This window comes from Sturnira hondurensis, unplaced genomic scaffold (genome assembly GCF_014824575.4).
Source record: "Sturnira hondurensis isolate 20B ecotype Veracruz unplaced genomic scaffold, ASM1482457v3 Scaffold0018097, whole genome shotgun sequence".
Classification (NCBI taxonomy): domain Eukaryota; kingdom Metazoa; phylum Chordata; class Mammalia; order Chiroptera; family Phyllostomidae; genus Sturnira; species Sturnira hondurensis.
In genome coordinates this window covers 476,238-490,783 of record NW_028090728.1, presented here as the reverse complement: position 1 = coordinate 490,783, position 14,546 = coordinate 476,238, and the positions used below count along the sequence as shown (strand labels likewise).

The 14,546-nt window shown below is 37.3% G+C and overlaps 1 protein-coding gene across 4 annotated transcripts in view; it reads left to right on the top strand.

Moving 5' to 3' along the window:
* NCOR1 (nuclear receptor corepressor 1) overlaps positions 1–14,546 on the top strand; it is a 229,829-nt gene that overhangs the window by 140,896 nt on the left and 74,387 nt on the right. For all 4 annotated transcript variants that reach the window (XM_037068881.1, XM_037068883.1, XM_037068884.1 and 1 more), the window contains exons 19-20: positions 7,218–7,344; positions 10,972–11,524. In XM_037068881.1, coding sequence (XP_036924776.1) covers positions 7,218–7,344; positions 10,972–11,524 — 680 coding nt within the window. The remainder of the gene's footprint in view (positions 1–7,217; positions 7,345–10,971; positions 11,525–14,546) is intronic.

The following is a 14,546-nucleotide window of genomic DNA, read 5'->3' as shown; positions in this document are numbered from 1 at the left end:
AAAAACCAGAAAGTATAAGATTATTGAAAATATCTTAACAGGGAAACCTCAATGTTCTCAAAGTCTATAGGGCTCTTTGGGGGTTCTCTGATGTCAAGACTGTTTTCATAAAATCTTAAGATATTTTTTGTTTTTAACACTATATTAACATTTGCATTGATGGTTGAAACCGGGACACTATTGCACTAAGTACCCAACTTATTTCTTACTCCCAAGTATTTGTAGTTTTTTTTAAAGCCAGTCTCACTTAAGAATGTTCTTGATGGACTTTCAGCCAAGAAGGAGGCATAGATAGATACGCATTGCTTCCTTGTACAACCAGAAGAAGGACAACACATTTAAAAATAAAATGCAACCAGAACTTTCAGAAAATTGAACTGTATGGAAGTCCAATAACCAAGGAGTTGAAGAAGAAACATTCATCCAGGCTGGTAGGTAGGGTGGATGGAGACAGGCAGCTGGAATGGGGAGGACCTACCTGACAGTGGACCTGGCGAGGTGGCAGCTGGTGGACCAGCAGATTCCACATTTGTGTGCAAATAAGCCAGGAGGAACAACTGAGCAACAAGAGAGACCACAGAAGCCAGGGTTCTAGTACAGGAACCTATAGAGCCTCAAAACCTCTTGCTCTAAAATCCTGAGGGTGTTGTGGCAGTGGGATAAACTCCCAGCCTCAAAGGAGAGTTTGTTGGAGAGACCTACAGGATCCTAGAATGTACACTCAGCTAGGAATCAGCACCACAAGGGCCCAATTTGCTTGTGGGTAGCAAGGGAAATCACTGAAAATGGGGTAAGAGCAGAGCAAGTGGCATTGTTTCCTCTGACCCCTCCCCCACATACAGTACCATGACACAGTGGAGTGGGTTACCCGACCCTGGAGAATACTTAAGGCTCTGCCCCTTACAACATAATAGGTGCACTGAGACAAAGATATAGAGCCCAGATGAAAGAATAGATCAGAACTTCAGGAAAAGATCTAAGCAATGAGGAGATAGCCAAACTATCAGATGCTGAGTTCAAAACATTGGTAATTAGGATGCACACAGAAATGACTGAATATAGATGCAAAATAGAGGAAGAAATGAAGACTATGAGATGTACAATAAACAAAAATGTACAGGTAACTAACAGTGCAGTGAAGGAAACCAGGACTCAAATCAATGATTTGGACCAGAAGGAAGAAATAAACATTCAACCAGAACAGAATGAAGAAACAAGAATTCAAAAAAATGAGGAGAGGCTTAGGAACCTCCAGGACAACTATAAATATTCCAACATCCAAATCATAGGACTGCCAGAGGAAGAGGAAAAAATTGAAACCTTATTTGAAAAAGTAATGAAGGGAAATTTCCCCAATTGGCAAAGGAAATAGGCTTCCAGGAATTCTGGGAAGCTTAGAGAGTCCCAAAGAAATTGGTCCCAAGGAGGAACACACCAAGACACATCATAATTAAATAACCGAAGATTAAAGATGAGAGAATCTTAAAAGCAGCAAGAGGAAAGGAGAGAGGTACCTACAAAGGAGTTTCCATCAGACTGTCAGCTGATTTCTCCAAAGAGACCTTGGAGGCAAGAAGGGGCTGGAAAGAAGTATTCCAAATCATGAAAGGCAAGGTCCTACATCCAAGATTGCTCTATTCAGCAAAGCTATCATTTAGAATGGAAGGACAGATAAAGTGCTTCCCAGATAAGGTCACCTTAAAGAAGTTCATCATCACCATGCCCTTACTATATGAGATGTTAAAGCTACTTATCTAAGAAAAAGAAGATGATCGAAAATATGGAGTAAAATGACAACAAACTCATAGCTATCAACAACTGAATGTAAAAAAAAAACACACTAAGCAAACAAACTAAAATAGGAGCATAAATGGTAGGTAGAAAATAGGGGGAAATTAAGAATGGGATCAGAAATGAAGAAACCACAGAACTTAATGTGTCACCCATGAACATGTACTAAGGGCGGGGGTTTATGCTGGTGAGGGGGGGGTGTGCGGGCGGAGGGTAATAAAGGGGAGGGAAAAAATGGGACAACTGTAATAGCATAATCAAGAAAGTATACTTAAAAAGAATGTTCTTGATGAAGCAATAAAAATTAGCTTTACTAAATAAATATCGACCGTTGAGTACATACATATCTGCGTGGTAAAATGGGAAGTATACATGAAGCCCTTCTGCTTGCTACCAAAGTATGACGGATTTCTCAAGGAAAAGCACTTTTGAAAATTGAGTTCCACGCCTCTCATTTTTCATGGAATGTCATTTTTATTTGAAAGAATGACAGACAAACTATGGTTTTTCAGATTGGGTATTTTGAAAATGTTGTCTTAAAAATGAGTGATTTTGTTTTTCATGGAAAACAACCAATACTGTTTGTTGCCACTTTTAACTTTTGAGCTTTCAAACAAAAATTAGAATTTTGGAGACTGCTTATCTCTCACCATGAACTTAACATATTCCAAATACTCAGATTTCTCTCATGAGCTCAGTGGTAATAATTAGTAATGTGTCATTTTTAATTATAAAAATCTGCCTAACTCAGTATTTTCCAAATGAGATCAGTTCATGATGTCACAGTTGGATATCAGATTCATAAAATGTTTTTTAATATACCCAAGTGGAAGATGAATGAATGATTTTTAATAGAGTACAAAAATGTATGGACATGTTTTTGGATTTCATATTTCATCTAACTTTTGAGAAATGGCTTCCAAGTTTTGGTGCAATGTCAAAGAATAACATTCACACTCATCTGAAGAGACTTAAAATGTGCTTTTGTTTTCAAACTACGTATCTCTGTGACATCAGAATGCTTAAAATTCCTTTAATCAAAGCAGTAATATCTCCACAGATTAGATTACATATAGAAGCACATTTGAGAGTTGCACTGTTTCCTAGTAAGGCAGACATTAGGGATTTCCAGAAATATAAAACAGTGCTACTTTTTCTCTAAGTTATTGTTTTGTTTTGGAAAGTAATTTTTAAAAGTGTTATCAGCATAGAAATTTATTTAAATTCAGAATAATATAGTTCTAGTTAGAATACTATAATAATGCAGTTATTCAGTGGTTCTGAAACAGCTCTAAAGATGTCATCCTTTTGAAGTAAAAAATATGTAAGAATAAGGTACAAGGTAGGAAAAGTATTAAAAAGTTTGCTGAGTATCAGGAATTGTTACAAGAGGGCCACACTAAGATACTGTAATGGAGTCCAAATTATAAAACATACAGCAAGACGTTCTCTTGCTTTAGCAATCCCCTGGAAAATAGCTCAGTGGCCTCAGTAATTGGTTATAACCAGGCAAACTGGAAAAAATTTTTTATTTAAAATATATTCTTTATGGTGACATGTAATGTGTTTATTGTTATTTTTAAACAGTTTAATATTTTAAATGTTTCTCCTTTTTAATTTCAAATGTAGTAGATATCAATATATATTTATATTGAAGAAAAACTCTCTAGGGTCTTGAATACTTTAAAAATTTTTTCTTTATTTTCATGTGGGGATTTTTTTTTATTGCTTTGAGAGAAAGTAAGCAAGAAAGAGAGAAAGAAACATCAGTTGGTTACCTTCTCATACATGCCTCAACCTGGGATTAAACCCACATCCTGGGTATGTGTCCTGACCAGGAATGGAACTTGCAACCCTTTGGTCTATGGGTTGACACTACAACCATCTGAGCCATACTGGTCAGGGCAAGGGTCTTTAATACTCTCAAAGAGTGTGGTGTTCTTAGACCAAAAAGTATGAGAATCATTAAGAATGATCAAATGCGTTGGGTCTGGCCCTCAGGGCAAGTAGGTTCTTCCGTGGGAAAGCCACAGGCTTGGAGAGAGTGGGGTACTAGGAAGCATGGTAGTGGTTACTGAACCTACTCAAGAGATAGCAAAGAACAGGCTGGCACAGAGAATGGAGCACCAGTTTTTCCATGAACATTGTGTTTCTGTACAAGAAAACTATGTAAAAGACCACAATATCCTTTGAAGAGATCTTTGAAAACTATAATAATTGACAACTCACCATAAGCTTTTGCAAATCAGATAGAGAGTTGCTAAACAAACTCACCTAAAAAATACAGTGAGGACAAATTCTGCCAATGAGAATACAATGGGAGAAGTACAGAACTTTTACTGGTGGAATTTCTCTATTTAGTGCCATCTTTTAGAATTAGAAATATTAAATGGGTATATTCCTTATAGGAATTTTTAACATGAAATACAAGATTAAAAAATTTGAGTAAGATGGAGGTATAAAATACACATAGTTTAATAGCATTCTTACTGGTTGTTACTATGGTAATTTAATCATAAGCATGTTTGAGAAATACAAATAGCGTAACTATGTTCATCTGGTCTGTATGATTTGACATTCTGAAATATTTTCTAAGAAGACTGTCAGTATATTTGTACCTTTGTCAGTGTCACTTTTGAAATACAACAACTTCTAGAGATGAGCTGTTCTTGCAAGTTATATTTTACATTATTAATATGTTCATGTAATATGTCTGAGATTTGCTTAACAATAAATCAGTGCGGAATGGGGATGGTGGAAAGTGGGTTGGGTGTAGGTGAAATAGGATTTGCCCCTAATTTCTGGATGTGTTTTTATATTTCCATAATAAAAACTAAGAAGGAAAATAAGAATGATATATTAGGTAATGAAAGTGCATATGCTTAAACTGATTAAGATTTGAATTATTGTAAGAGTACAAGAAGTATAACATTAATTTTAAAAGTTACATATAAAAGAGGTTTTAGGTTAACAATAACAAATACAAGACTTAAAGTGAAAAAGTGTGTTGTAGTAATTAAAACATAAAGAAACTAACAAAAAAATCTGAGGAGAGACTGGGCTTCAAAACTGTTGAAATGCTTTGGAGAAAAAAATCAAAGAATGAATCAGACCTGTTTTTAAAAGATATACATTGTATTATCAGCCAGGGCTCTTCAGAGAAGCAGAACCAACAGGGAGGGGTGTAGGGTGGTATAGAACAGGAGAAAGGAAGTGGGAGTGAGACTGAATTATTTTAATAAGTTGGTTCATGATTTTGCAGGCTTGGTGGGATAGACCAATAGAATGAATATTGGAAAGACTTGCAGTTGCAGTACAAAGGCAGTCTGCTGGCAGATTTCCTTCTTGCTGTAGGGTGTGTGTACTAGAGGGTAGGGTGAAGGGAGCTGTCAGTCTTAGTTCTGTTAAGAGTAAAGGTTTCCCTGCATTAGGGAAGGTAATCTGCTTAACTCGGAAGCCTATTGATTTACATGCTAACTTCACTCAAAAAACATCTGCACAAAAACATCCAAATGTTGGACCACATATCTGGGTACTGTGGCCCAACCAAGCTGATACATGAAATTACCATCATAAATGTCTTTAAAATTTCTTGTTCTTTTTATTTATTGATTGATTGGTTTTAGAGAAAGGGATTAACATCAGTTTGTTGTTCCACTTATTTATGCAATCACTGGTTGCTTGTATGTACCTTGACTGGAGATTGAAGTCACAGCCTTGGCATATTGGGGTGATGATCTAACCAGCTGAGCTACTGGGCAAGGGCTGTTGTAATCATTTTATAGTGTTTTTTAAAAATCCTCACCAGGACATGCTTACTGATTTTAGAGAGTAGGGGAGGGAGGAAGAGAAACGGCTATGTGAGAGAGAAACATCAATGGGTTGCTTCTCATACAGTCCTGGACCAGAGGCCAAACCTGCAGCCTAGACATGTACCCTCAAGGGAAATGGAACTGCCAACTTTCGGTTTATGGTACTGTGCTCCAACCAACTGAGAACATACCAGCCAGAGCCTGATCATTTTAATTACAACTGAAATAGGGTAGTAGGCTTCATTTATTGGTTCAGAGTGTCTTCTCTTTTAAAAAAGATCTTGGAAAAACATAATAAAGTGTCTAATATCTGTTCAAACTCAGGGGAAGATACATGAGATCTGTCCAGAAAAAAAATCCAGCCATTGTTAATGAGAAATCTCGCAGCCAAGGAGAGTGGACTAGAATGCACATGCATGAACAATGACCACTTCATGTACTAGTCGGGGGTGGTAGATGCTATCAAGTGAGCATGTGTACTGTGTGGCTGTAGCATTCAAAATGGCTGTGCCAGTAGAACAACAAATCTGCATCAGATTTTGCATTAAGCTTGAACATTCCTCCATGGAAACCATTTGGATGATTCAGAAGGCCACAGCTATGAGCAGCTTGTAATTGGCAGCTTTATCACTACAATGCACCCGCTCATGCATCACTTCTCACGCAGGATTTTTTGGTGAAACATGAACTCACCCAAGTGACTCAGCCCCGCTACAGCCCAGACTTGGAGCCCTGAGACTTCTGGCTTTTCCCAAAACTAAAATCACCTTTGAAAGGGAAGAGATTTCAGGCTATTGGTGAGATTCAGGAAAATATGATGGGCAGCTGATGGCAATTGGGAGAACTATGTGAGGTCTCAAGATGGCTACTTTAAGGAGACTGAGGTGTCATTGTCCTGTGTACAATGTATCTTATATCTTCAATAAATGTCTCTAGTTTTCATAGTACATATCTGGATACTTTCTGGATGGACTTTATATATGTGTTATATTTGTGTGTATTTGAATTATGTTAAGAATTAATAAATACTATCATATAGATAAGAAAATGTTTAGAGATATGGATTATTGTTTGTGAAGATTCTACATTTTAACTTATTTTAATTAGAACAATACATTAACAGGAGGGAGAGGAGGGCAGGAGTTTTGTGATTTGGGGCTATTTGCACATGTATAGTGGTGAGTAGTTTAAAAAATGGTTCAGATGTTACTTTTGATCAACTTGATGAAAGCAGTTCATCTACACAAAGGACCAGTTAGTGGTTCCCTAGAGCAGCAGTCTCCAGCCTTTTTGGCACCAGGGACTGATTTCGTGGAAGAGATTTTTCCACAGACTAGGGATGAGGGGGTGGTTTCAGGATAATTCAAGTGCATTATATTCAAGCCCACCTCCTGCTCTGTGACTGGGCCCTTAACACGCCTGAATACTGGTCTGAAGCTGGGAGGTTGGGCTTTCCTTGTCCTAGAGAACTTTAATCAGAGCAGCTGTCAAACATGCAGTGTTCTCTTTTAGAATGTGTATATTAGTGTTCTCTGTGATTTCAGATGTAAAAAAGTCTTCTTTCATTTTGTTGTCTAAATCATAAATAACTTACTTTAATATGTTTTACTCTAGACTTCACGAAAACCTCGTGAAGAGCGAGATGTGTCTCAATGTGAAAGTGTAGCTTCTACTGTTTCTGCTCAGGAAGATGAAGATATTGAAGCTTCCAATGAAGAAGAAAATCCAGAAGACAGTGAAGGTATCTTAAAATCTTAAATTTAATTGTGACTTCTGCTAGCCCAAATGTGTAATTTTCAGCTTAGTGCTTTGACTAGTTAGGGATTGCTACATTTAGAAAAATAGTACATCAGTCCTAGCTGGTTGTAGCTCAGTGGATTGGGTGTGGGCTGCAAACCAAAAGGTCAACAGTTCAATTCCCAATTAAGGCACAAGCCTGTGAATTGTGGGCCAGGTCCCCAGTACCCCTGATGGGGTGCGCAAGAGGCAACCACACTTTGATACTTCTCTCCTTCTCTTTCTCCTTCCCTTCCCCTCTTTATGAAAATAAACAAAATCTTTAACAAAAAATAGTACATCAGTGTTTTCATGGCACAGACACTTTAAATTTGGAGTTATTTAATCAACCAACATATATTTATAGCACTTGGACCATATTAGGCCCAAGTGCTACAAATGGAACATCTTGAAAATGGCAGTCAAACTTTAAACACTTAAGTGCCAATGTCAGTATTTCTTATCTTTTTAAAAAATATTTGTTAATTATTGTTCAAGTACAGTTTCCATTACTCCCATCCCATCCCACCCCCCAGTATTTTTTATCTTTTTGATAGTAGCCATTTTAATAGGTGTGAGGTGATTACTTACTCTTTTCTATGTTCTGTTTGCCATTCCTGAGCAAAGCAACCCTCACTTCAGGGGCTTTTATATGTGCCAATCCTCTACCTGGAGTACTCTTCCCCAAAATGTGCGCATAGGCTCATTTTCTCATTTACTTCCAGGCTTCTGTTGAAAATGTCACCTTACCTCTTTACCAACTGGTTCCCCAGAGGGTTTTTTTTGTTTATTCACTGTACTTATTACCTCCTGATACATTTTGTATTTATTGTTTATTGTTTGTTTTATATTAGAATGTCAGCTCCATTAAAATATAGTTTGATTTTTTCACTGCTGTCTGTGAATACTTCAAACGGCTAAATTATCTTCATTTACCCTAAATTATTTTCTAAAAGTTTTTTAAAAATCTGTTCCATTAAGAATTATTTTTATGTATAGTACAAGATAGAAATCTGTATTTTTTCTTCCAAATAGAGGGCTAGTTTATTAAATAAGTCATTCTTTACCCAATGATTTGAAATATCACTTTTGGTATATACTAATTTCCCATATACTTTAGGATCTAAGCTTAGACATTAGCTTCTATACCACTGACTTATTTTGTCTATATTGTGGCAGTTTCAAGCCTCTTGGGATACAGTGGCTTTATAATAAGATTGAACATCTGGAGAAGCAAATCTCTTTGATCTAGTACTTTTTGTACATTTTTTGTCTCAGGGACTTTTTCATACAAGCCATAAGTTTATCTAGCTTAAGAAAGTTTTCTTAAAATTACTGGGATTCTCATTTGAGGTATGTATTAATTTTAGGGATATTTAAATTTTTATGTTGTCTTGTAATTTAAGGAAATAATTGTAAAATGTAATGCTCCAGTGAACATCTCTATATACTATTTATAACAGTGACAAATTGAATACAATAATGGAGGAAAGGTGAAGTAAATTTAACACATATTCACGGCTCTTTATTCACTTTATACTTCAGCAAATATTTGAGTATGTTGTGTGCCAGGCACAGTACTTGTCACTAGGATTTAAATGATAAGCAAAATAAATGATTTCTCCCAGGAATCAAATAATTGTGAATAAATGTAAAATTATAATTGTAACCAGTATTATGTGTTGTAAGAGCCATAGTAGCAAAATTTAACTTTGTTAAGGAAATGATAAAAGTTAAAGCATATGATATTTGAGGTAATATCCAAAGAAAAAGTAGGTAAAAGAGCCTTTTCAGGTAAGAGTAAGTGGCGATATATGAAGTCTGAGATAGAAGACAGAGGCATTCACTGAAACTGAAAGGAGGCCAGTGATAATGGAATACCGGGTGCAAGATAAAGCTGCAAAGGTTGGCAGGGGCCCACCAGGCTGGGCCTTGAAAGAAGACTGTACTCAGAATTTTGGAACTCTATCCTAAGAGTAATGAGGTTTCCTTGAAATGTTTTAAGAGGTAATAAAAAAGGGTGGAAAAGGGTAAGAGGGAGTGTGAGTAAATTTGGGTAACATTTGGCTTTTAAAAAGTGTTGTTGTAGAGAATGATCTGAGGTGGAAGGCGAGAAGGAAAGTCGTATTTGGACTAGAATGGTGGTTGTGAAGTTGAATAGAAATGGATAGATTCAGGAAATATTTTTAGAGGGATAACCTGTGAGACTTGACTAGGCTAAGTATGGAAACATGTGATAGCAGCAGTTAAAAGTATTATGGTTTGTACACAGTCTGGTGTGGCCCAGTTGGTTGGAGCATTGTTCCATGAACAAAGAGATTGTGGGTTCAATTCCTGGTCAGAGCACATGCTTGGGTTGAGGCTTTGGTATTTCTCTCTCATGTTGGTGTTTCTCTCTCTCTCTTCCCCCCAAACCCTTCCTCTCTCTCCAAAGCAATTTCAAAAAATAAAATAAATAAAAATCAAAAGTTTCTAGTTTGTTTAATGACTAGTAAACACAAGAAATGAACCTGATTTCAGAGCAGATACAGTCCAGTGTCAAACATTGAATTGGTGATTTGTTTGAGATATCTAGTTAAAAATGTCAAAGCATTAAAAGTATACTTACAAAATTATTCAAGTGATGTAGAGAAAGACCAGTATTGCAATCTTACATTAAAATTCTATAATATTATTATAGAGCTTTGCTGTCCAGTGTGGTAGCTGTTGAGGTCTTGAAATGTTGACTAGTGCAAGTTGAGATGTAGTGAAAATGTAAACTATAATCAGAGTCTGAATTTGAAGATTTAGTACCAAAGTAAGGTAAAATATATTATTACTAGTTTTCTGTAATGATTACATGTTTAAATGGTATTTTGAAATGATAGATAAAACATGTTGTTAAAGTTAATTTTGTAAGTCTCTTTTTCACCTTTTTATTTATTTTTTATTTTATTTATTTATTTATTTATTTTTTAGATTTTATTTTTATTTATTTATCTTTAGATGGGAAGGAGACAGAGAGAAAAATCAATGTATGGTTGCCTTTTATGGGTCCCCTGCTGAGAGTTGGCCTGCAGGGAACCTGCCTGCAACCTAGGAATGTGCCCTGACTGGGAATCGAACCGCGATCCTCTGGTTCGCTGGCCTGCGCTCACTCCACTGAGCTACACCAGCCAGGGCCTCTTTTTCACCTTTTTAATGAGGTCACCAGAAAACTTAGAAAAACAAACATATCTTGCGTTGTGTTTCTGTCCAAAGCTGCTGTTCTAGAGTGTCAACTCTCCTGGTAAAAAGAAAGCACAAAAACAGGCTGGTAGAAACAAACCAGAATGATACCATTTATGGGAATGGTTTTTGTTTCTTAAATTTTATATATATTAATTTCAGTTATTAAAAGCTTTTTACACTTTCCGTTTCAGAAGGGTAAGACAATTTAATCTTTCCCTTTCATACTCTGTAAAAAACTGACTTTCCCAGTGGCTGTCATACTTCAGTGAGTTCATTGAAGGAGTATTATTCATCTTTGAAATAGCTACTTTCAAGCATGGTTTCTATCACCACCTGAAATGTGTTTATTATTAGATTTTTATGCTGTATCATTATTTTTAAGGTGCTGAAAATAGTTCTGATACAGAAAGTGCTCCTTCTCCTTCACCAGTTGAAGCCGTGAAGCCCAGCGAAGACAGCACTGAAAATTTGACTTCTCGAGGAAACACTGAATCTGTGGCTGAGCATGAGAGTACCACTGAAACTGTTCCCAGTGCGTCTCCCTCCTCTTCAGTTCCAAGTACCAAACCAGCTGAAAATAGAAGTTTGGAGACCCAGGTGAATAGTAGCATCACTGTTGAGACAGCAGAGCCAATGGATATTGAACATCAGGAACCAAGTGCTGAAGGGACATCTGTTCTTGATCTCCCCACAACTGCCAAAGCAGCCTCTATAGATGTTGAAATGGGGGTGTCAGAAAACAGTCCATCTCAAGGTGAAGGTGATACCAAAGAAAGAGATATGGAGAGAGCAAGTGAGAAGACAGAGCCTCGAGATGAAGACTTGGTAGTTGCTCAGCAGATAAGTGTCCAGAGACCTGAGCCCCAGTCAGACAATGATTCCAGTGCCACCTGCAGTGCTGATGAAGATGTGGATGGAGAGCCAGAGAGACAGAGGTGAGACTCATTCCTTTAATGTTATTCTGTCTTCACTCTGTTAACCATTGAGGATATCACAGAATGGTGCTGGCTAAGCACTCTTGTATAAATATCAACAAATTAAAGGTAGTGTGTGTACTTTTAATATTAGTTTATGATGCTGTTTATTTTTTTAATCAAGAAGAATTGTGTAATCATTATTTTTAAAGATTTATTTTAGCCCTGGCTGGTGTAGCTCAGTGGATTGAGCACAGGCCTGCGAACCAGAGGATCGCGGTTCAATTCCCAGTCAGGGCACATGCCTGGGTTGCAGGCCAGTTCCCTGCAGGCCAGTTCCCAGCAGGGGACACACTAGAGGCAACCATACATTGATGTTTTTCTCCATCTCTCCTTCCCCTCTAAAGATAAATAAATAAAATCATTAGAAAAAATTTATTTTTAGACAGGAAGGGAGGGAGAAAGAGAGGGAAAAAAACATTAGTCTGTGGTTGCTTCTCATGCACCTCCCACAGGGGACCTGGCCTGCAACCCAGGCATGCTCCCTGACTGGGAATCGAACCAGCAACCTTTTGGTTTGCAGGCCAGAGCTCAGTCCACTGAGCCACACCAGCCAGGGCAAATCATTATTATTATTTTTTAAAATTAATTTATTTTTTTAAAATTTTTATTTAATTCTTGTTCAAGTACAGTTTTCTGTCTTGTATTCACAGCCCTGCCCCCCCCCCCAGTGCTCCCCACCTCCCTCCCATCTCCGTCCCCCACCTTAGTTATTTTCCATGTGTCCTTTATACTGTTCATTTTAGTCCTTCCCCTTTTCCCCTGAGATTCTCTCCCCTCTCCCTTCTGGACCCTGTCACCAGGTTCTGCATTTCAGTGTCTTTGGTTACTTTTTGCTTCCTTGTGTGTTTTGTTGTTTAGATTCCTGTTAAAGGTGATATCATATAGGATTTCTCTTTCACTGCCTGGCTTATTTCACTCAGCATAATGCTTTCCAGTTCCCTCCATGATGTTGCAAAGGGTAGGGGCTCCTTCTTCCTTTCTGCAGCATAGAATTCCATTGTGTAAATGTACCATAGTTTTTTGATCCAGTCATTGACCGATGGGCATCTAGGTTGCTTCCAACTCTTGGCTATCGTAAATTGTGCTGCTATGAACATCGGGGTGCATAGGTTCTCTTGGATTGGTGTTTCAGGGTTCTTATGATATACTCCTAACAGTGAAATTGCTGGGTCAAAAGGCACATTCATTTTTAGTTTTCTTAGAAAATTCCATACTGTTTTCCATAGTGGTTGTACCAGTCTGCAATCCTACCAACAGTGAACTAGGGTGCCCTTTTCCCCACAACCTCTCCAGCACTTGTTTGTTTCTCTGTTTATGGTAGCCATTCTGACTGGTGTTAAGTGGTATCTCATTGTGGTTTTGATTGGCATCTCTCCGATAGTGATATCGAGCATGTTTTCATGTGTCTCTGGATCCTCTGTATGTCCTCCTTGGAGAAGTGTCTGTTCAAGTCCTTTGCCCATTTTTTAATTGGGTTGTTCGTTTTCTTTGAGTGGAGTCTTGTGAGTTCTTTGTATATTTTGGAGATTAAACCTTTGTCTGAGGTATCATTGGCAAATATGTTTTACTAAACTGTTGCTTCTCTTTTTATCTTGATACTGTTTTCCTTAGTCATGCAGAAGCTTTTAATTTTGTTGAGATTCCATTTGTTTATTCTTTCATTTATGTCCCTTGCTCTAGGGGACATATCAGTAAAAATATTGCTGCATGGAATATCTGAGATTTTCCTGCCAATGCTCTCCTCTAGGTCTTTAATGGTTTCCCGGCTTATATTTAAGTCTTTTATCCACCTTGAATTAATTTTGGTGTATGGTGTAAGTTGGTGCTCGAGTTTCATTTCTTTGCACATAGCTGTCGAATTCTCCCAACACCATTTGTTGAAGAGGCTATCTTTACCCCATTTTATGTTACTGCCCCCTTTGTTGAATATTAATTGACTGTAGAGATTGGAGTTTATTTCTGGGCTCTCTGTTCTATTCCATTGGTCTATCTGCCTGTTTTTATGCTAGTACCAGGCTGTTTTGATTACAGTGGCCTTGTAATACAGTTTGATATCAGGTATTGTGATCCCTCCTACTTTGTTCTTCTTTCTCAACATTGCCGCTGCTATTCGGGGTCTTTTATGGTTCCATATAAATTTTTGAAGTGTTTCTTCTGTGTCTGTGAAATATGCCATTGGCACTTTAATAGGTATTGCATTAAATCTGTTAATTGCTTTGGGTAGTATGGACATTTTGATGATGTGAATTCTTCCAATCCATGAACATGGTATATGTTTCCATTTGTTTGTGTCTTCCTTGATTTCTTTCTTCAGTGTTGTGTAGTTTTCTGCCTACAGGTCTTTTACCTCCTTGGTTAGGTTTATTCCCAGATATTTTATTTTTGTTTTTGCTATATTGAATGGGATTTTTTTCTTGATTTCTGCTTCTGCTGTTTCATTGTTGGTATACAAAAATGCCTTTGATTTCTGGATATTGACTTTGTGTCCCGCTGTTTTGCCAAATTCATTTATTAGTTCGAGCAGTTTTTTGGTAGAGGCTATAGGATTTTCCATGTACACTATCATGTCATCTGCAAACAATGACAGTTTTGTTTCCTCCTTTCCGATTTGGTTGCCTTTTATTTCCTTTTCTTGTCTGATTGCTGTGGCTTGAACTTCCAATACTACATTGAATAGAAGTGTGAAAGTGAACAACCTTATCTTGTTCTTGATCTCTAGTGGAAAAGCTTTTAGTTTTTGCCCATTGAGTATGATGTTGGCTGTACGTCTTTCATATGTGGCCTTTATTATATTGAGGAGTGCTCCCTCTATTCCCACTTTGCCCAGTACCTTTATCATAAATGGGTGTTGAACCTTATCAAAAGCTTTTTCTGCGTCTATTGATATGATCATATAGGTTTTGTCTTTGCTTTTGTTTATGTCGTGTATTACATTTACTGATTTATGAATATTGAACCATCCTTGCATCCCTGGGATGAA